Raw genomic sequence first — 23,901 nt, forward strand, 5'->3', positions numbered from 1 at the left:
CTTGTCATGAGTCCTTGTCTAAAATGCTCAAAATACTGTTGCTCTATTTGCAAATTCTTAACAATGGAATTAAATTACTATTAAACCTAAATCATGATGAATATATTAATGCACCTTCATACTGTTAGTACCCAGGCAGTAATAATAGTCCAACTATGTCCTACATGTGCAGGTCTCTTATATCCTAATTTGACCTTGGCTGACACAAATTATTCAGGGTAAGTGTATCTGCCTAGATTGTACCACGCACATCTGCATGTGACATAATGTCCAGCTTTGGGCCGTTTACCAGTGTTGTAACTGAGCCAAAAGTGCTCTGAGTTGTCATGTTTAGCCCCAGATGTGTCTGCTATATGAGTAGGTAGTTAAATATAATACAACCACACCCTCGCATTTCAAAGAGTGGAATCTTTTCAGACTCTTCCATTTACACGCAACTTAAGTTACTTAGATGATTATCAGTATGAATCATTTATCAAACTTCAAAATCCAGTTGTAACAGAAATTCAGCACATGTGTATAATTAAGTCAGTTCTTAGATATGTATATATGCAAGTATGTTAACATTTCGTATATGCAAAATGTGAATATATCTGTATCTACAATACTGTACAAAAGTCTTGAGCCACCCCAATTTCTTTATAATTTGCCAAGAAAAGGGGAAATACATAAAATATAGCATGTAAAGCAAACAGAATTTGTTCTAATGAGCTTGGAAGTCAATATTTGGTGTGGCCATCTTTTTTCTTCAACGCGACCGGAACCCTCTTAGGCAAACTAATCCATAATTCGTGTAAATAGCCTTCAAGAAGGGTTCTTCAAGCTTCTGGAAGGACATTCAAAGCTCTTCTTTGGATGTTGGAGGTCTTTTGTTCTTTTCTCTGACAAAATGATCACGCACTGCTTCAGTAATGTCGAGGTTTGGCTATGGGGAGGCCAATCCATGACTGATAGCGTTCCATTGTGTTTTTCTATGCAGGTCTTTTACTGCATTGGCAGTTTGTTTAGACAAAATGCCAAATACCACTAATTGAAAACAAAGCCCCAAACTATGATAGAGCCTCTACGTGTCTTAAACATGACTGTAGACAATCATTGAATTGTGTAATTCTTTCCTGACCTCTGAACTCAAATTTGGAGTCATCGTTCCATAAGACCTGACTCATCATTTGTGGGTGAATAGTAGATTGATCAAATGAAACACCGGATGCATTTCTCAGCTATCGTGCTATGATTTTGCTGAGTTATGTTCTTATTTCTTTAGGACATGACAATAAAATACTGTGCATCTGTTGTAGATATTTTTTTTTGGCGTGACATGTCTTCTGTCCTTCACATGTTCAGTATCCTCATATTTTTAAAGGACACATTGCATAACATACAGTGATATGCAAACATTTTCAGCTGAACTGAGCACTTTTGGAATCTCTTTGTTGGTGCAAAAAGGATATTTTTTGTAGTATATGATGTAACATATATTTAAGTTTTGAAAGCATTTTCAGCTCAGATTTTCTGGAAACCTTATAAAACACAACTAAACATCATGAATCACAATGAAGCTAAAAGTGTGACATTTCACATGTATATTTCAAAATGGGTGTGTTGCATTACGTTGCAGACATGACTCAGCTGCTGAGTGTTCTACCCAGAAGAAACCCCTGTCCCAGCAGATGGTCTATAGCGGTTGTTTGGAAAGAGCCATGAGCCAGAATTAGTGATTACAATCAGTTGAAGCAACCCTGCATATGGGCTTTAGAGCCCTAACAAGATGTTACATATTTTGACTCCAACAACACACAGGTTTATTTCCCTACCCAGGAAGTTTTGTAGGGTCTTACCTTACACTATAAAGCATCTTGAAGCAACTGTTGTTGTGATTTGGCATGCTATGTTCAAAGTCTCTTAAAAATGTAAAAACCACTTATGTGCAGCCCTGGTTATTTAGCTTGTCATATTGCAGCCACAGAAATTCTTTTGTCCATGAAACCATAAAGCTGCACTTTCTTTTTGCCTTATAGTCTGATTTGTCATAACTTCTCCGTTTTGTGGTAAGCTTTTCTTTGGCTGTCACTTCTTCACCCTGACCTGTCTTATTTGGCTCAGAAGAAATGAAATATATATCCTCCTGCTTTTACACACGCACTCACATAAGCTCAGCGATTCTCTGCGCGATCAACCTCTCACATGTTTAAGCTTGCTGCGGGAGATTTCACTTGTCATGTTTGCATAGTGAGCTAACGATTAATAAGACGATGTCAGAGGAATTGGTGCACAAATTTTCATCAGTCACAGATCAGTGCTGTCGCTCTCTATACACAGTTCGCGCGATTGCAAAGTGAAAGCAAAAAAACAAGCGCAAATTCAAACGCGATTTCAATATGTCACATATTGACAGTGGCTCACCGATGCCAATGACATAATTACCCAGCTACATTTCTGAAAGAATGCAAAAGCATTGTCATATATTTTTCTTCCTACAATAGCCCGACGGGCAGGGAAGAGATAGATTTTGGTAGCCCGACTGAAAAAAATCGCTAGCCCCAGGACGTCGGGCTAGCGATATTGCGAGCCCTGTATCTGATTGAGGAATCACTCATCTTTGGAAAAGAGAGTTTATTACATAGAAATGTCTCTTTCCAAAATAAAAGCTATACTATCCGCTTCTTCTGGGCTATATTCTCAGCAGCATAAGGAGAATCATGTGCTAACAGCTGTCTAAATGACTCGGCTAAAGTTAGTAGCATGCTTGTTGTTTTTGTCTTTGCACTAGGATGATGTCGGCGTAAATGTGCAGTCATATTCGTTGTGTTCCCACTAGTGATTTCAGGTTAATCTCGTTGAAATGACCTTAACGCCACAACACGGCAAATCTCCGTTAACGAGCTACCGCCGATCGCCCCGTGCATGGGGCTAGACGGCCAACACGTTAACGAGCTAACTGCGCTAACACACTAGCTCCCACCCATGTAATTGAGCATTGCACGGCACATCCAACATACTGTTTTACTTTAGTCCATGACTCGCTTACCTTCAGGGTCATACGTCACATGAAAACCAAAATAATTCCAAACGCCAGATCTGGAGAGCTTAACTTCTGTCTTGCTAGCTTGCCCTGCGCTCTTCCTTCTGACTATGCTGTCTGTGTTGAGCACTCAGTGGATCTGCGCTCACAGTGCAGCCTAGGCGAAGTAGTCGAACGCAGATTCACTGAGCGCTCAACACAGACAGCATCGTCAGAAGGAAAGTTGATAAAATAAATTACAAATGTTGTATTGTTCGATACATATGCGTACCGAACCGAAAGCACTGTATCGAACAGTTCAATATCGATACGAATATCGTTGCACCCCTAGTAAATATATTTATTTATATATTTATTTTTAGAATTATTTAATACACTGATTTATGTCCTGTGCCTGCAACCCAGTAAATGATTTATTCCTCAAGTGAGAAAAAGGTTGTTCAAACTATTTTAAACAATTTTAATGAATATATAGCGCTATAATAATCCCTAATTATTTCCCATATATATATTAAAACATTAAATCAGATTGATAATGGCCATTACTCGGTGTGACCAGGCTAAGCTGAATTCATTTAAGGTACATTTGTGACCTTATGACTGACTAATATTAACTATATATGCTAAAAACCAGATGTGCATTATTAACATTTAAATCAATTAAATTAAAAGTAAGCAGTGATTTTAAAATTTATTTCAAATAACCCTTTTTGAGATGCACAAATTCAGCTTATATAGTCAATGGAGTGTGCAATGCTTGTGTGTTTCTAGCGTTTCTGATGATACAAGTGTTTCCACTCCTGCTGTCTGATAAAATCCATCAGCAGCAGGTTTAGATGATGGTGAGAAGACTGTGATGAAGGATGACTGCAACTTAAGAGAGCATGTATATAACAAATGTGGACCTGAGCTGCTGAGCAAATATCCTATAATAGTGAGTGAGGGGCTATTTTTAGCCCATGTTGCCATGTGTGAGGAATGCTCTCTGCTGCACGCTCAGGCAAACTGTACATTTTTTGTGCACACGATAGAGCGTCATCCTAATCCCATGCATGAATGGAAGAGACGATGAGCTCCAATCCACTGAACTAAACTGCAGAGAGATGCGCGCGCACACACATATCTCTTCATTATCAGTATTGTTTATTTATTATTTATTATGTGCCTCTGTGTCTATTCTTATCCGTCCTGTATCTGAACCTTTCTGTTGTTCCTGTTGTTTTACTGGCCCGACAAGCTGAAGATAAAGCGGTTCCTCTTTTCCATCTTCCTGCCGTTATTTGCATGCTTCACTGACATGTAAGTTCAGGAATAAAAGATGCCAGTGTTGCAAATTTGACTGGGGCTATCAAGACTGGAAAGTACCCTTCATTGCTGAAGTCATACTAGGCTTTTTTTTTATTTAAAGGAACATCAGTTGCAGGTTAATTAAATGCCATCTCAATATCAGGACTTGTTTATATTGTCAGTGCTGACTGACAGGACATAATGCTTTCTTCATAATACTGGAATATTTTAGTTATCTGTAACAGGTAATGGCAATACCTCTAAAACGCCACATGACAGCAGCAGAGATCAACAAAGTGCTGCTAACCTGCAGCCGGCATTATTTCCCCTGCAGTGATGAACAAAGGTGAGGACTTTTTTTTATTATTATTGTTTTTACAACATCATATGTCAACTGAGATTAAAAATTGAAACTGGTAAAATGCAGTGGTTCAGCAGCAGCTATGCAGACAGGGCTGTGTTTGGCTATTTTAACCACAAAAGATCCTCAATGGTTTATTGAGCAAAATTGACCTCGAGCTGCAAACTGTCCATCCTCTTTCACTTCTTCACTTCATGATGTGAGAGGCACAGTACACCTTGGACAAGTTGCCAGTCTGCTGCAGGTTTAACACATAACCACGCATGTCTTTGCTCTGCAGAAGGAAGCTGGAGTACCTGGAGAAACTCCATGCAGATACAGGGAGAACATGGAAACTGCGCACAGAACGATTCAAACGTACGACAGAGAACTTATAGGTGGCAGTGCCACACTACAGTATCGCTCTTCTTTTAACCCCTGAATTTTCGCAAACATGTCCAAATTGAGAAAAATTCTATTTTTGAAATGGTCATGTTTCCTAAACTACTCATGCAATATTGATAAACATGGACTGGTATGAACTGAAACTTTATCAAGTATGGCATGCAAATGTCAAACTTCTATCCCGATCTAGTATCATGAAATCTGCAAGGCTGTAAAGTTACATTTTTTAAGTATATCAACATATTCTTTTACAATTTGGTGTTAAGATGCACCAGTGAAATGCATATAACCTTTGCACCTCATCTATTTGAGTCCAAAATTGCTAAACATTTTTTGTCATATTTATGTCACAATATACTGAGTAACTGAAAAAATACATATTTCTTGTCACAACATTCCACCCAGACATCAATATCTTCACCTGGTGGGTTAGGCTATAAATAAATGCAGTAAAATTTGTATTTTCTTTAACTGAAGTGGAATAATCCTGTTGCGCTTTCTAATAACATTTTTCATAACTCTTCTCTATATAGTTCTTTTTCTGATTTTTAAATTGTTACATAATTGGGACAGATGAAATATTATATGCTATTTTTTATCAGATAATATATGATATACATACAATTTATGATTAAAGCTCATCCAAACAATAAATGTGGAAATGTGGAAACTTCTGGCTTCAATAAACAAACATGGCAAAAATTCTGAAGTGAAGCTTCCAAACAGGTCTTCACAAATAAACTGGTAACAGAGGTTACATTTGTGTGTTTTTCTAGAGACAATTTCCATCAAACAAAGACAGATATCAGTGCTAAAAGGGAGCACCGTTATAACACCACAAAATGTCCAGGCCCCATATTTAACATCTACTGGACAAAGGATGTTGAAGATTGAGCTGCCAGGCACGAGGACAGATGGCAGACGTATGACAGAGGAGGACATTGGGGATAGGGTGAGATTATATTATATTAATATCAATGTTGACATAATTCTGATGATAGAATAGTTTTGCTCAGAGAAAACAACTTTTTCTCTGCATAAAGCTGTATATGCAAGACTGCAGGCTGGTTTTTACAAAAGCAGAACTTTCAGTGTAAGCTGCACATTTGTGGCATATGCAAATGGTGCTTCCACCTTGTTGCAGACCGGTAAAACACAACTTCAAATAACAACTTTTTACAGAAGTCGTTGGAGAATTCCCAGAATGTGTTCTTACATGCACTGTACTGTTTAACGTATTTGCTCACCTGCCTTCACATGCATGAACTTGAGTGACATCTTAATACATAGTAATATGATACCCTTTCCCATTTGGCAATGACATATTGCATAAGGTTTAGGAGCGTGTTTATGGGAATATTTACCACTTTTTCAGAAACACTTTTTTATGGGATTTCCAGCATTGACTGGCGAAAGTTTGCCAGCTCTGGGCACTATGCTCCTCAGCACCCACCCCTCCCCTGCAGCTGAGCCACAAACCACACATACCGCCATCGCCCGACTTTGACCGGGGAGCCGTCCGGCCTAGCCTGGATGAATGGATTTAATAGTTAAATGTATCAGTTGTGAATGAGCATTAAAAAACTTGAGTCCTCAAAACTCAGTTTCCAGATGCAACACAATATAAACAAGAAGCACTCCAGGAGGTCAGTCCACCACCGAGCCAGCTCACTGTCCGCTGTGCTTTTAAGGGACTCGTATTTTATTTTGTCTTCATTCATTTTTTATTAATTGCTCTTTTTAAATGTACTTTGCACTTTGGTCAGATGTGACGTGATATTTTAAATCCCATTATAGTACTTTCTATATGTTGACAATACATCCCGCACTTTTAAGAATCAAAGTTTTGCAATTATAAAGCTTTATATCAACTTTTGACAAATAAATAATTATGTTGACCTTGAAGACTTTGGTGGATGTAAAAAGAAAAGTGGGACATTTAACAGAAACTCTGTAAGATGAAAAACATCTTTTTAATAAAAATTATTTTGTAAGTTGTTAAAACCTGATTTTTCATGGTGTGAACTCCCTTCAGTTGAAATAAAATAAACCAAATTAAATGTTACTCAGCCTTTTCTCGTCAAGCAGCACATACCTGTAACCTTATACTCAAAGAGCTAGGGAACATCACACTTCTCAACACTTTCTCTATATCTGTTCGTGTTGCTGGATGATCAGTAAATTAGTTCTAACCCTTACATTTTGTTTTTGCTATATCATGTTGTTTATGATGTAGTTTTATCAGAAATTTATTGTATATTTTTTGTATCGCATTTGATACAATTTTGGCAACTTTTGTTAACAACAATGTTAATTTTAGACCAAAATAGAGTTTTGTCCATAACATTTTGAAATTATGGCAAGTATTGATCATGTTGATGAGATAGAGGTCTTAGAAACTCATGTAGCAAACATGATACGATTGGCATTAGGCTTAACTGTGTGTGCACATTTTTATATACCATCAGTTGAAAATAGGTGAAAATATCCTTGCTTGATTACATTTTTCTTATTCTGTATTTGACATGATGTTGTTCATACTAATAAACCTCTTAATGTCCACCAGATTAGCATAGAGATGTTTAAAGTTTGGTTTTCCTCCTCACATATACAATCACCAAATACTTCATTAGTTACACCTATTCAATAAGTTAATAAAAAAAAAACGCTAACAGATGGATGTATGGTGTGAGTTTGAATATCTAAGGAGAATTCTTCAAGGTCACTAATATTTAAACCTAGGTGACATCTTCCTCAAGCTATTGTGCTCACAAGATTTTCAGAAAACTATATTTCAACTTTTCTGAGATTTTTAGTAGATTTGCCTATGCTATCAATTTGAAAATCCTACATCATCTCATTTTCCAGTTTTGTTCGCAGAGTTGGGTGTCCACACTTCACGTCCAGCGGTGTGACAGGAACAACTCATAGGCTATTTACAGAAGGAAAAATATTGGATTGCAATCTATTCATTTCCGCCTCAAGTCACGTACGTCGTTCCACCGAAACCATTGCCGAAACTATTAAAATCACGAAAGTGTATTCATACATATGACCAGAGTGACGTTAAATAACACAGATAAAGTTATTATTGTTTTCGTGCTGTGGAAACATGCCCCTTAACAAAACACCATGTAGACAAAATTCAGTTTCAGGATGACAGTGCAAAGTGACTCACTGTGACTCTATGCCAGTCAGTTAAAGAAAGTGTGATGAATTTACATGTAGTCAATAGCAACACAAACACACTGACCAATTTAAAGGATTTGAAAAGAAAATTGTGCACAAAAATAGTAATAAAGTATGCTGTGCTTCTGGATAGAAGAACATAGGTACTCATGTACCATGTGCATTTTTTATTAAGTTATTTATGTTCGTTGCTAAGCAGCAACAAACAGGGTACAGCAGTTTTGTCTCTCAGCAAGAAGGTCCTGGGTTCAAATCCTTCATGTGGCCACGGCCTCTCTGTGTGGTGTCTGCATGTTTTCTCTCCAGGTACCCCGGCTTCCTCCCACAGTCCAAAGACATGCAGTTAGTTGGGCCAACTGGACTGGTGATTCTAAATTGCCTACAGGTATGAATGTGAGTGTGAATGGTCGTCTTTCTCTTTGTGCTAGACCTGCGACAGACTGGCCACCTGTCCAGGGTGTACCCTGCCTCTCGTCCTATTTTAGAAGTTCCAGCCCCCCGTGACTCTGATAAGAACAAGAGGAAGAAAATGGATGAATGGGTTATTGCTGTATATTGCTAGGCAAGTTCTAAAACTTCACCCTCTTAACTAAATCCAGAAAAAATTCAAATATCTTTTGACCCCTGAACTTTGGCAAAAGTGATCCAATGGTGATACGTGTTTCAGTTTCTTTGCTATGGCCTCTCTTCCTAAACTGTTTCACCTGGTTTTCATGAAATTGGACTTCATGATTTATCTCAAGTTGGCCTTTTGACTTCTACGTTGACCTTAGAGTTTACCTAGCAGCAAGAAAGCAGAAGTTGCATATTTGTTGCTGTCAGCGTTAATCTCGTTAAAATGACATTAACGTCATAACCGTATTAACGCAGCAAATCTCCGTTAGCGAGTTAGCATGGATCGCCCCGTGCGTGGGACTGCACTGCGTCAAGGCGTTAGCGCAGTTAGCTCGTTAACATGTTAGTGCCGTGCAGCCCCACGCACTGGGCGATCCGCGCTAGCTTGCTAATGGAGCTTAATGCAGTTATGGCGTTAACATCATTTTAATGAGATTAACATTGACAGCACTAGTTACAACATAATATAACCCACAAGTAAAATTTTGGAAAATTTTGATCTTTTTGATGATTAATAACATTATAGTCACGCTAAATAATTTGATTTTGAATTTGATTTTGAATTAGATAAAAGGGTCGGAAAATTGAGGGATGAATGTTGGGTTGTATGAATTTGTGCAAAGGAGTAAATGCGCCTTGTAGCGTAACGCGCTGTGTGAGGTTGAGATCAGAAAAGTGAGGTATAAATGCAATCCATTTGTATACGGGCGCATTGTTGCAGAATTGTTCTGTCAGGTGAATGAGAGAACAATTTAAAAGTCGATTTTTTACAGTAACGTTTAAAGTTAAGAAGTAAAACACGTCATAGACAAGTGCACAAGGAAGTCGAATTCTATTTTGTTGTTTTGTTTTTTGTGCGCAAATGAAAACAAAACAAATTTTTGGATAGTTGATAAAGAGTGTGAGTCATACACAGGAATTGGGTGTGGGCTTGACATAAGATCTGTTTAAGAAGCATCAGTCAAAATGTTTGTGAGAAAGTACTTTCAGGCTGACTTAAATAGCCATTTTATGTCATGTCCACACCCAACACCTGCATATGATTCACACTGACAGTTTCCAAGACAGGTTTCACTTGTATTTAGCCATTTGTTTATCCCTTGTGAATCTCTGTTTATATTCTGTAGTTGCTGTAAGACACTTTCTTGTCATGTACTTTACGTAGTTTCTAGTAATTTCTATTCAAGCTGAAGGCAAATGAGGGGCCAACCTAGTATTAGCATTAAGATAAGATAAGATAAGATAAGATAACTCTTTATTGTCATTGCACAGTCATACATAGTACAGTAGTACAATGAAATTGGAAAAACTGTCCTACGTCGGCACTACATATAACAGAACATGACACGATATGACACATCACAACGCAACAAACAACACAACACAGTATATTAACTTAGTATAAAAAAGAAGAATAAGTGTATGTGTATTGCACACTGTTATTATTGCACATTAATTATTATTGCACCTTGTTATAAGCATGTTATTAGCATCTGTGCTCGTTACAGTGAGTTCAATTTTTTTTTTTTTTTGAATTTTCATGATCCGAACTTGTCGTGTTAAATATATACACACTGAACCTGCTGTTTGGGGGAAAAAAAATGTCTCCAAAAATACGCGCTGTGAAAAAAATAATAAAGTCGACATCGAGCCATGACGAGCAGGTTCTGATGTTTCTGAACAAGAAAAAGAAGAAACTGAGATTCTGGGTTGATCCAATTCTCACATTTTACTGTTTGAATCAGGGACTGAAGCTCTGTCACAGCTGCCTTCATACATACTTCAGGGTGTCAGTGAGGCAGTTTGTTGGCAGAGTTGGGAACACAGGGAGGCAGAAACATGGTTTCAGAGAGCAGCATCTCTCTGTGCGCTGAGGTAAAAACTACTTTTATATTCAATAAAGTTACAAGCATATGTTGCCAAATGCTGATTGGTCAGTTGAAAAATCGAGCTTGGTTGATTTAAAAATAAATGCCGCAAAATCCTCCAGCAAAACCATGTGGTCAGTGTGAATGGCTGCACTAAGAATATGTGTCTGAAAAGGATTTGATGTGTAAAGACCCTAAGTAAATTTCAAAAAGCCCAAATTCCTGTGGTTTTAAGAAAGTCAAATACACGTAAACACAGAACCTGTTAAATCTAGAAAGAATCAAATTGAGTTTTCCGATTAAGCAATAATTAGAATATTATTGGCTTTGTTTTTGGAGTGTCACCATGGCAAAAATAATTTGTAGAAAAAATTCACTTGTCATTTCCTTCTTCTCCTCCACTGGTTAATGACAAAGGGACTTGCCACATTAAGTCAATGACTCATTGCACCTCTGTGTCGGTAAGTTAAGGCAGCTGTGACCAGTGTACATGTTTATCTATTCATAGGTTGATTGTATCTTATCAGGAACATGTTGTTAGTGCACAGGTTTCCCCTCAGTGATTATTTGAAGAGAAATTCTTCTCAGTTCTCCTGTATAAAGTACGTTTCTATGTCTGTCTCCCCATTTAGTTATCTCCTTGCTCCTTGAGCTCATTTGGTTTCAGACTCAGCAGGTTTACATATATATATAAATTTGAGGGCTTTGTGTGTGTCTCCAGGCATGCAGGAAGGTAAGAACTATGTCACCAAATCATCGTACACGTAATCCTGAATCAGACAAATTACTTTAAGTGCTTTAATGGTTAATGGAACCATGACTTATCTATTTACTGCTGGTTAGCCCAGTTTGTTGCTCAACGCTGTCTGGTATGGTAACTGCACCATATTGGATTGCAATACCCTACAATGGATAGTGAGAGCAGCTCATAAGATCATTGGAGCCCTTCTTCCCTCCATTACAGACGCTTATAGCACCTGCTCCATCCACAAAGCCACCAGCATTGTGGAGGACCCCACACACTCCCCGCACACATTCTCCACCCTGCTGCCTTCTGGAAAGAGGTACCGGAGCATTCCGGCCCTCACTGCCAGACTAACGAACAGTTTCTTCCCCCAAGCCGTCAGATTCCTGAACACTCAGTGACTGGAATGACACACACGCACAGCTTCATACATGTCCCTACCAAGCACTTATCTGCAGAATATATTTTTGCACATTACACTTTACGTAGTCCTTTTTTGATTGTCTGTTATATGTCATATGTAGCACCAGGGTCTCAGAGGAACGTTGTCTCGTTTCACTCTGTACTGTGGTACAGTACAGAGTGAGACGACAATAAAAAGCCACTTGACTTGATTTGAACAATTATCAATATATACCCCAACATAATAAACATAAATATGTACCAGTTACATAACTCATATGTGGTTTTAGTGAGGGTCAATTATGCTCAATTGCTCAATACTGGCATATTGAATATAAATAAAATAAATTAAAATAGATATATTTAAGTTAACTAGTATGTGGAGATGAAAACGACACACTAGAGCAACTAATCTTAGTGAATGTCTGCCTTACAAAATGTATGATTTAATAAAGAGAGTGGCTAAAAATAAATAAGTGATTGACAAACACAGAGTTTTAAAAAGTAAAAGAAAGTATTCCTCTAATTGAAAACAATGAATGTTAATGTGAAAATGTGCTAAAGACAATTCTAATTGAAGTAGAATTACATAAAATGAAACATGAAGTGAATTTTATCCATATGTGAATGAATGTGAATTCTCCATGTAAAAAAATGGGATTTTAAAGTTTAAAAGTTTAAACTATGTGTTAAATCTTCTAAGTCCCATAGACAGATAAGGTGGACACTGGATGAGTAGATTCAGTTGGATGACCAAAATGTAAAGATGTGATGGCCAGGTCGAGAAGGTGGAGAAAGCGTGAGCAGGTATAAAAGAGATTCAGGGCTCTTTGCTTTTGTCTCCTGTGAGCTGAGCAGTTCAGAAGATTGGATCCAAGAGGTTCACCCTTGAAGTTTCCAGCAGGGATGTGAGAGGGGAGAGCGCAGCCCAACCTGCCAACCTGTGAAGTGATTTAGTCATTTTTGGCTTTTCGTCTTCTCATTTTTGCCGTGTTAGATGGTTCATTCAGAAGGATATTGATGTACATCATATTTCCACTGAATGCCCAGCTGCTTTCCTGTTGGTTGATTATCATCAACTCGGAATCTAAACAGTGACCACACAGTGTTATTGTTGTGATTTTTTTTATTGCGCTTGCACAATGTTTTTGGTTTGCCACCAATGTTCTGTTTAACTGTTCAACTTTTCTCCAGATCATTGTGTAATAAATGGCTTTTGTTCACTGTTTCTGTAACAGAATCCAGATAAATGAGTTCTTTTTTCTAAATTTCACATTCCATTGGTTTGTGATCAGCTTTACAAATGGAAAACTGACTGCATCGACTCTTTTCTGGGAACTGCTATTTTTTGGCCATTCTCTATTAGCTGTATTTTTGGGGAATTTCAGGTTGCTGCCAGTAGCCATCCAGTCTGCATAACTCATTTGTAACATTTTCAAGAAGACCAGATAGTGCTTGATAAAAGCTTGATTCTGTTTGAATTATGGCATTTTATGGTAAGGAAATGAAAGAAAATTTAATGTCCTGAATGTCTGTGAAGGTTCTCAGTCATCCAGGTCATCATAGTCAAAGGAGTTTGCAAAGAAAAGCGTCTGGACTTCTTTAAGTTACTTGAAGACGTTTCACCTCTCATCCGAGAAGCTTCTTCAGTTCTAAGGTCAAATGGTGGAGAGTCCCAGATATATTTAATGTCCTGAATATAATCCAAACTTTAGCCATTCGAACCAAAACTCCCTACATATCTCGACAGTCTTAGATCTGTTTGGAGAAATGTGTTTTTGTTGGATTGCATCTACCAGTTTAAGTGATCTGATTGTGGTTTCTGGCATCAAGTCCATCTACCTGTGAAAAAATATTTAGAAAAGACCACTATAGGAAATGCATTTTAGCACATTTTAAACAACAACTGTTGACCAAGCTGCTGTACATTTAAGTCAATCAGAAGAGATAAAAACATAGGAAGACATGATAGAATTTAAGAAAAAGAAGCATAAAATGAGAAAATTTGAGTAAGAAATAAGACGAATAAAAGTAGCACAAACTCATTGTGATTTAAAAGCCAAGGAATAAAAGTGGGTTTTCAGACAGGTAATAATTTATAAAGTAATGCCTTTCTTGATAGCTTACATAAGAGTTGAAGAACATTCCAGGAGATAATGCTAATTCAGAATTTTGTTTAAGCCAGTCTTCATTCCCTACAAATAAGTAGTGAACCTTGGAATATGTGGCACAAAACATTTGGCACCGCAAAGTGAGACTGGTTTCACTCTTCACTCATCACATATGCATGTTCAGTACTCCTTGGTGGTAAAGTATCTTTAAGATGTTGGGGATTTTTTTTTTTTAGTTGACAGTGACATGGCTCTGTTTCAGTCCAATTCACCATCTTTGCCTAAACCCAACCAAATAGATGGATGAAATAACTGAAAGTGTACACAAATGCAGGTTGTTTTTTTATGAGTTTTATTTGCCTTTGCAAATGAGTCAAATAACAGTAAAGTCAACGTTTGCATGTTTTCTGATGAGGGCGAATTGTAAACATAGAATATTTATAGAGACATCTCAGTTTCAGCTTTATCAGCTTCCGCCTTATGTGTCATATGCAAGTTAGCAAAGGGTCAACATTGCAATGAAATGTCTTTGATGAACAGAACACAAGTCTCTCAGCAGTATAACAGTATACTCTCTATATGTATATATACATATGGAGAGAGAGAGAGAGATAGATAGATAGATAGATAGATAGATAGATAGATAGATAGATAGATAGATAGATAGATAGATAGATAGATAGATAGATAGATAGATAGATAGATAGATAGATAGATAGATAGATAGATAGATAGATAGATAGATAGATAGATAGATAGATAGATAGATAGATAGATTCTTCTGTGTGCATCCTGTGAAGTGTGGTGTGTGTTTAAGCGTTGTAGTTGAGGTGACGAATTGGTTGGTGGTAAAAACTGTTGTCTTGTAGTCCGAGCAGACAGACTCCTGTAACGTCTGCCAGACGGTAACAAGGAGAACAGCTGGCATGCTGGGGGGCTGTGGTCCTTAATAATGCTGTATGCTTTACAGAGGCACTGCTGGAAATAAATGTCCTGAATGTCCTGAAGCCTCATGCCTGTTATGCGCTCTGCAGCCTTCGCCACTCTCTGTAGTGATTTCCAGCTGCCTTTAGAGCAGCTCCCATACCAGACTGTAATGCAGCCTGTCAGCAAGCTCTCGTTCGCACTCCTGTAGAACTTTGACATGATGTTGGCATTCATGCCAAACTTCCTCAGGAAGTGGAGTCGCTGGCGTGCTTTCCTGATAGCAGTGTCTGTGTGAAGGGTCCAGGAGTCAAAGGAGCTTGCAAAGAAAAGCGTCTGGACTTCTTTAAGTTGCTTGAAGACGTTTCACCTCTCATCCGAGAAGCTTCTTCCCACTAGGTTTATATCTGGGACTCTCCACCATTTGACCTTAGAACTGAAGAAGCTTCTCGGATGAGAGGTGAAACGTCTTCAAGTAACTTAAAGAAGTCCAGACGCTTTTCTTTGCAAGCTCCTTTGACTACGATGACCTGGATGACTGAGAACCTTCACAGACATAATATGAATTATGAAATTATGATCAGTATTCAAGTACATTTGGCATGCCACCCAACACTAATAGGCTAGAAGATTAAAGGATTAAAGATTAAATGTAGACGTACTCCCTTACAAAACGATAAAACCAGTTTTCAGAATTGCCAATGTCACGAATCCAGATCCTTCAGTAGTTCCTCTGCATTCCTTCCATTCGTTGGTTTAGTTAAACAAATGTTTGCTGGTTTATTCCTGCTTTGTGAGGTTTGGCATCCAACTACTTGAGCTGATTAGACACAGTCATTCAATTTTTTAAATTCCTAATCTTACTAAAATCTTACTTTTTCTCATTCCATGCAATCTTTCAGACAGACCACATGTTGATATATGACTGATCTTTTGCTCACTGTTTTCTGAATGTATTGTGTGATCACAACACAATACCGAATTATCTAGCTGGTCGATAACATTGTTATTGTTGCTTTATCCCTTTGCAAAGACAAATACAACTCATAAAGTCAATCTATGTGTGTGCACCTCGATTTATTTCTGATTTTCACAAGAATTTGTTGTTGGAAGTTTTGGGATCCCATGGCTGACTGTGGGGGAAGTCACGGACCATCTGGGAACACTACCTCTTGCATAGTTGAGAGGAAGAGGGCTTACCTTTAGGACCACAGACCATCTCCCCTATATAATCAAGAAGATCGGAAATATATTGCTATATTTTTTGGGTTTATAAAAAGGTTAAATAAATAAAGACAAATATTATTGTTCATATTCACAAAATCCACCTAGTGGGAGTATCCCCCACAGAGGGACAAAAGGACCCCCTGATGATCCTCTAATCGCCTGAGCCAAGGTGTGAAACTGGGCGTGGGTCTCAATCAGCCAGAGTTTCGGGTGTGTTCATTGTGAAACCTGGCCCCACCTTATCATGCGAATTCCTGAGATCAGATGGCCCAGGATGTGAGTGGGCGTTAAGGCGTCTGGGAAGGGATCTCAAAACTGGATTATAGATGGCAGAGAGTTGGTGTCGTAAACCCCCGCCTCTGTTCAAAGATGGTCGCTCACAGTGGACATAGATGGCTTCTTTCACTCCTCTTTCAAACCATCTGTCCTCTCTGTCCAAAATGTGAACATTGGCATCCTCGAAAGAGTGTCCTTTATCCTTAAGATGCAGATGGACTGCTGAGTCTTGTCCTGTGGAGGTGGCTCTTCTGTGTTGTGTCATGCGCTTGTGAAGTGGCTGTTTGGTCTCTCCAATGTAGAGGTCTGAGCATTCCTCGCTGCACTGTACAGCATACACCACATTGTTAAGTTTGTGTTTTGGCGTTTTGTCTTTCGGGTGAACCAGTTTTTGTCTGAGCGTGTTGCTGGGTCTGAAATACACTGGGATGTCATGCTTGGAGAAAACTCTCCTGAGTTTCTCTGATACACCGGCTACATAGGGGATGACAATGTTGTTGCGTCTGTCCTCCCTCGCTGGTGTCTGATCTTCTTTTCTGTGCCTCTTTGCTGACTTTAAGAACGCCCATTTAGGATAGCCGCACGTTTTGAGTGCTAATAATTCATATTAGTTTTTCAAGAAGCTTCTCCCTTTACAGTAACTGTGAAGCAGGTGAGAAAAAATATAATCCTGAATAGCCACTTTATCTAAAACTGCGGTGACAAAAGACACCGATACATGTGATCTAACAGCATAATGACGATCCTGTTCTGGACATACTATATAGCCCTGCGTCATGCAAAGCTTGATCAGTTATTATTGGCTTTGTATAGTTGATTGGTGGTTTTGTACTTTATTTCTGTTTTTTTCTAATTGCTTTAAAATATGTTTATATAGCAACACGAATGTAAAATACTATGCATGAATAACATTTTGATCAACAGTAAAACTGTCAAAATCTTAAATAATCTTAAATACAGCGATGTAAACGTTGATAGATACCTAGAACCTAAAAATCCAAATTCCTATAATTAATTCACTCAATGTTTTATCTCAGTTCGACTGTTTTAAAACATGTGCACACCAGTCCCAGATAACCAGATGCACTCATTTTTGGCATTTTTTGTAATATCCTGACTGCCTGCAGGCTTAGACCAACTGAGGAGCAGGTCCACAGTCTCAACTTGGTTCATAACATTTAAGATAAGATAAGATAAGATAAGATAAGATGACCTTTATTAGTCCCACAGGTGGGAAATTTGTTTTGTTACAGCAAAAGTGCAAAGATATGTAGCAGAAATGAGAAAACACTGGAATGCAATAAAATACAATAGAATAAAATAAAATACTATATACAATAGAATAAAATAGAATAGAATAATATATACAATAGAATAAAATAGAAATACAAATACTATATACAACTGAGTAGGAAAATACAAGAATACAACTTCGTCAGAAGAAGAATTGCACAAGAATTGCACATATAGCATTTACTGCATACCAGTAAAATACCAATAAATGTTCCCATTACAAGTAATAAAAAAGAGTGATTTAATATGTGTCAAATGTGTCCACACCCTTCAGAAGTACGCATGATTTTCCTCACAACACACTGTTCTTATTATTCACCTCCCTGAGGGCCTTCTATGTCAGGCTCACATGCTCTGTGAGTGGATGAGTGAGATAAAGCACTTCACATCCAGAGTAAAGTAAGGTCTGTATTGGTCAAGGTGGCAAGCAGTGTAACATATAATTTTAAGGTTGATGGAAGAAGAGTACATAATTGGATTTAGCTTGGATTAAGGCCTTTTTCCACTTTACAGCAGTGTTTTGTCCACTTGTGGCATGAGGAACTTTCCTGTTTACTTGCTGTGGTTTGTCACAGCTGAAAGTTTATAAGGGTGACAGCTTTCAAACAACATCTATCCAGTCTTCCGTTGTTTGTTTAAGTGTGTCCCAGACGTTTAGTGCTCAATTTCCATTTCAGGGCTAATTAGTTTTAAAAAAAAATAGTTACAAAAGAAGCAGATGTCTCTGGAGGTAATGCAGTTCACTTTCTGTTCAGTTCAGTTTTATTTATACAGCATCAAATCACAGCAACAGTCGCCTAAAGGTAGCACTGAAGTGTGGAGCTCTGGCATTTCCTCCTTACTCGTTACACTTGTGCAATAAAGTAAGCAATCCACATGCAGGCTGTTAGGATAAAATCAATGATTTTACAGCAAAGAAAGCATTCATGCAGCTTTTAAACCGGGAGGATCAAAGCCAGGCTGTTTTTTATTGACGGTGGTGAAAATAACACTTTCAAAGAACGCTTATCATTTTTTCAAGTGATAAACACTACAACGACTGGGAGTCATGGCACTGAAGCAAGATTGTAAATGTAAAGTAATAAAAAAAATGAAAACATGTTATCAAAAGTTGAGTCCTAATTTCAAAAGAGACCACAACCTACAGAAAAAAAATTCTTGATCAGTCAGACTCAGAAGAGTAATATTTAACTGTGTGTTGCTCCACACTGTCTCGCCCGGTTCCTGCAGGGTGACTTCTGTCTTTAAACCTTGGTGTTATCTGAAGCATTGTGCAATAGGTTTATTAGCTTCGTTTAGTCAACACTGTTATATGAGAGAAAAAATATCAGTCATTATTATCACCATCATAAAGTCTGAAATAAAATGTTTACAGTATAGATGGATGCAGCTGCCATCGCATCATTTTTTTTATTGGAAATTATGCAGTTTATTATATCATTGCACTCTGAAATAAAAGCATAGTACAAATGAGTAGTTGGAGTTAAAAAAAAAGAAATCATGGAAATAAATAAATAAATAAATCCTAAAAGCTTTAGTTAAACTTTAATTAAAGGTGCAAACACTAGCAGAACATGCAAACTCCACACAGAGGCAGATCCCTTTACTGGTGTAATAATGTCATTTCAGGCCCTATAACAAAAGGATTTCTCACATATGGAATGAATAAAGTATTTTTTATCTTAATTGCAGCCTGCAGCAGAGTTTTCTGCTGAGTTTTGGACAGTCAGTCACCTTCCAGTTAGTATTAGGAAGGAGAATTTTAGAATTTTAACATTAAACACTGTAACTGAGCCCTGTCTCTGAATGTTGACAAGACAAAAGAGATGGTTGTTGACTTTAGGAGGACACGAGGCGACCACTCACCGCTGAGCATCAACGGCTCCTCTGTGGAGATCGTTGACAGCACCAAATTCCTGGGTGTACACCTGGAGAAGGACCTCGGCTGGTCCCTCAACACCAGCTCCCTGCACAAGAAAGCCCAACAGCGTCTCTTCTTTCTGAGAAGACTGAGAAAGGCCCGGCTTCCACCACCGATCCTGACCACCTTCTATAGAGGAACTATTGAGAGCATCCTGAGCGGCTGCATCACTGTCTGGTTTGGGAGCTGTGCCATATCAGACCGCAAGACCCTACAGCGGATAGTGGGAACAGCAGAGAAGATCATCGGGGTCTCTCTACCCTCTATTGAGGACATCTACACCACACGCTGCATTCGCAAAACCACCAGCATTGTGGCTGATCGGACACACCCCTCTCACACACTCTTTACACTCCTGCCATCTGGAAAAAGGTACCGAAGCATTCGGGCACGCACATCCAGACTGTGCAACAGCTTTTTTCCACAAGCCATCCGTCTCCTCAGCAAAAAGGGACTGACTGATAAACACGCACACACACACATACACTAACATTATCACTCAGCTTAACTCAAATACCTCAAAACATTGAGACTGGACTGACTAACCAACACAAAGCGCAAACACACTGACCTACACCACCAAACCATCGCACACACCAACCTGTAAATGCTCTTTTGCACAATATTATTACTAGATATATTATATTTTTTTTTTTTTTTTGCACTAACTTGTCTTGTAGCACCTTGGTTCCTGGAGGAACGTTGTTTCGCCTCACTGTGTATTTTTAAACTGTATATGGTTGAAGTGACAATAAAGTTGAACTTGAACTTGAACTGTAACCTCAGTCATGTGTTTTGCATTTCTTTCTGCTTAGCGTCATGAGCTGACTTGGCAGTGTAATATTCCAAGTGATTCCAAGGTTCATTTGAGGACCTGTGAGATCCAGCTGGGTTTGTGTCCTGGAATGTAAAACCTTAAAGCTGAAAGAGCGCACACTCTCTTTTTACCATTGTCACTGTCCGAATACGTATGAAAGTTTTTGTACACGTCCAGGATTATTGTCAGGTTTGAATGGTTATAAAACAATAAAAGATAGAAACTGTAAACCTTTACTTTTATGGCCATTTTTTATGCACTTTGACTTTCTCATATTTGTTTAACAATAAATGCAATTGTGTATGTTTTGTTTTAGGATGCTTTTTATGTCAAAGAGACTAAAAAGTTTCCACTGACAGCTACACAAAAGCACAGTGGCAACACGAGAGAGGAAACTGGGCCCGACTGGAATCTGACCTCACTCACTACACATAAATAACTTCATACCTATCTACCCGTGTAAAGGACTCCATCAAGAAGAAATGTCTGTTTATTAACCTTCAAGAATAAGCGTTGTGAAATGCATTCATTCTTTTGGGTTTGGGTGGATATATTGAAGTATTAAGCAAGTTTCACTATAGCTGGACATCACTAAATATTCTCAAAAAAGTCACCATAGACATTTTTGTGGAAAAACAAACAAAAATAACAGCCACCCAACAGTTTTGCAACATAACAACCGCCCAACAGTTTTGCAACAATGTACTTACTAGTTACACAAATGTAAGAAAATACTCTTTAGCCTAGATATCCACTGTTGACGCATGCAAAGAGCATTTAAGGAACATTTTCACATTCAAGGGAAACTCTGCTGCCGTGAAAAAAGGTCAATTTACTGGCAGTGTGACATTTTAACTTTAAAAAGAAACACCTAGCCGGATGACCTCTGCAACCAGGGAAACAGGAAACGAAGCATAAAGGTCCCAGCGCGGTACTGTGTTGATCCAGATTCGTATTGCAGAGTTTGTGTCTGTTCCAGCAGCTCTTTGGATATGGAAAAAAATATGAGGCATTTTTTGGGAGCTCTATTTGTCTTCCAGATACTTACTGCAGGTTGTGCTATGCTCAGTGACACAGTCTGCCTGGATGGAAAAGCCACCTGAACAAGCAGAATTCATCATGAAGAGAGAGAGAAGGTAAGATAATCCTCAAGATGAATGAGCACTTAAAAGACTTATTCTCAGAGCCTGGAAATCACCATCTCCTCCACTGTTTAGGGTTTGGCTACGTGAGATGGTTGCACGTTTGTATATTGAAGAGGTTCATTATTGTCTGGCTGACACTCATTTTAAGTTTGTTGAAATCTGGGGCCCTCTCTCAATCATATTAATGGGGATTCAACATAAACTTTAACCCATTTGACTGCACTTTGTGTTTGTGTGAAACTGCACTTCTGCCAGACCCTGATTCCTTCCTGGTCTTGTTCCCCACATCTTCTGGACTTGGTGAACTCTCTGTTGCCCTGTCTAACATGGCTCAAGAGTTGGGAGTTCGCCTTGTAATCGGAAGGTTGCCAGTTCAAGCCCCGGCTTGGACAGTCTCGGTCGTTGTGTCCTTGGGAAAGACACTTCACCTGTTGCCTACTGGTGGTGGTCAGAGGGCCTGGTGGCGCCAGTGTCCGGCAGCCTCGCCTCTGTCAGTGCGCCCCAGGGCAGCTGTGGCTACAATGTAGCTTGCCATCACCAGTGTGTGAATGGGTGGATGACTGGATGTGTAAAGCGCTTTGGGGTCCTTAGGGACTAGTAAAGCGCTATACAAATACAGACCTCACACAGAAGATCATCTTCTTTGGACACTGGTATTTCTTTGAACTTTTGATTTGTACTGGCTAATCGGTGTATTTTTTCTTTTCTTTCCTGTTTTCCTGTTTGTTTTTTTCTGTGCTTGAATGTTATTGTTTTGAATCTTGTGTCCTTTGTCTGGTGTGATTTTATGTAACTTCGAACTTAAAATCTTATAAATAAACATTAAAAAAAGATGAATGAGCACTTTACTCACTTTGGCAAGAACTGCTTAAAGCTGGTAAGATCATAAAGTTCTAAAATAACACAAATGAGAAGCAAACACATGGCAGCAGAGGTGTTTTTACACTTTATTTTCCACCTTATAAAACAGAAGTTGTTTATCTTTTATGATTATAGCCTTCTCAAGACAAAATGCAGGAGCGAAGGAAAAAGACCCAACAACAACACAAACCACCAGTAGACCACATTCCTTGGTGTGCCACATATTACTGACGGCAGTAATAACTAAGAACTTTTTGCCAGGTTTGTCAAATCTCTAAAAAACCTCGTGTACTGCAGCCACTCTGCATGCTTTTGCCGCCCTTCCTTTCTTATCATGATAAATTCTGCTGCAGTTGTTTCCTTTGTTATTCAAGCCAAACATTTCAGAGTGTGAGACCAGGAAATTTATTTTAGGTGTGTCGCTGGGAACTTTCCTTATAACAAAAACAAATTTCACACCAACTTCGGGCGCCACAGTGTCTGATCATATTAGGGGCTAACAACTCATATCGTACAAAAACGTGGTGTGTAGTGCTTTTTCCGAATTCTTCACTATGTTTGTTGTGGTGCCGAGAACAAACCTTTGTCGCTGAGCGTGGCATGCGAAACAAACAGAGAGTGTATATTGCAATCACAGGGGAACGATGAATACGAAAATCTAAAGAATTGGGATTTGTAATAAATTCTTTTTAAAAACATATGGACAATGTTTGTACAGTTTCTTTGAGATTGGCCAGTAGTCTCATCCCTTTGCACCACCTGTAGTTTACAATATGAAAAAAAGAGCAAAGTTTTATTTTGTGCTTTTACCACCCAACCCAACTACCAAAGCATTTTTCTCCCTATACCAAGAACACAAAATTAGCCAGCCAGACTAATCTCCAGTTTGTAGCTCTACTTAGTCCAGCTACTTTATCAAATCACAGCAGGAAGAGAGAGTTCTGCTTGGATTTAGCTAAAGATAAACTGTCTTCCTCTTCAGTTTGTAGACAGAGCGGATTGTAGTAAATGTGTGCAAAAGGCTGTTGGTGAATGCCTGCAGGACAAAGAGCACACAGAGGAATAATTAGGGAAGGCTGCTGCAAAGAATGTGAGATACATATAGTGAACCTGCACCATTTTAACCCTGGGAACATTTTAAAGGGAACATAAAAAGAAGAACTAAGTAAACTAACTTACATACATCTACTTTGCCTCATCTTTGACTTCAGCCAAATCCCGCTTGGTGTCACTGAGGCTGAGATATTTCTGAGATATGCAGACGTATTTCTGCGGTTGACACGCAGTTTTGAGGCTGTAGTGTTCGCTGCCTCCATGGTTGTGCTTCTCAAACCAGTACTCCACTGAGTCACTATCCAGCTGATCCAGCTGAACCAGCTGTAAACAGATGTAGCAGACGTAGAGATGTAAAAAAAGTAACTGATACAAGTCTACATCTGTAGTTTTAGATTGA

The 23,901-nt window shown here is 38.6% G+C and overlaps 1 protein-coding gene across 2 annotated transcripts in view; it reads right to left on the bottom strand.

Annotated features, from left to right (window-relative positions):
- Positions 1–22,517: 22,517 nt before the first annotated feature.
- LOC147317905 (uncharacterized) overlaps positions 22,518–23,901 on the bottom strand; it is a 2,705-nt gene continuing 1,321 nt past the window's right edge. Inside the window, exons 4-5 of one of the 2 annotated variants that reach the window (XM_086315329.1) lie at positions 23,632–23,825; positions 22,518–23,484 (exon numbers count right to left, since the gene is read on the bottom strand). In XM_086315329.1, the coding sequence (XP_086171455.1) occupies positions 23,634–23,825 (192 nt within the window). In that variant the 3' untranslated portion in view covers positions 22,518–23,484; positions 23,632–23,633. Of the gene's footprint in view, positions 23,485–23,627; positions 23,826–23,901 lie in introns of both variants that reach the window. The other variant, XM_086315328.1, reaches the window with a different exon arrangement.

The sequence above is a fragment of the Aulonocara sp. 'chitande type north' Nkhata Bay genome, linkage group LG12 (assembly GCF_057382095.1).
Source record: "Aulonocara sp. 'chitande type north' Nkhata Bay isolate Kocher_YH1m ecotype deep benthic linkage group LG12, A_spYH_male_GT1.1, whole genome shotgun sequence".
NCBI lineage: Eukaryota > Metazoa > Chordata > Actinopteri > Cichliformes > Cichlidae > Aulonocara > Aulonocara sp. 'chitande type north' Nkhata Bay.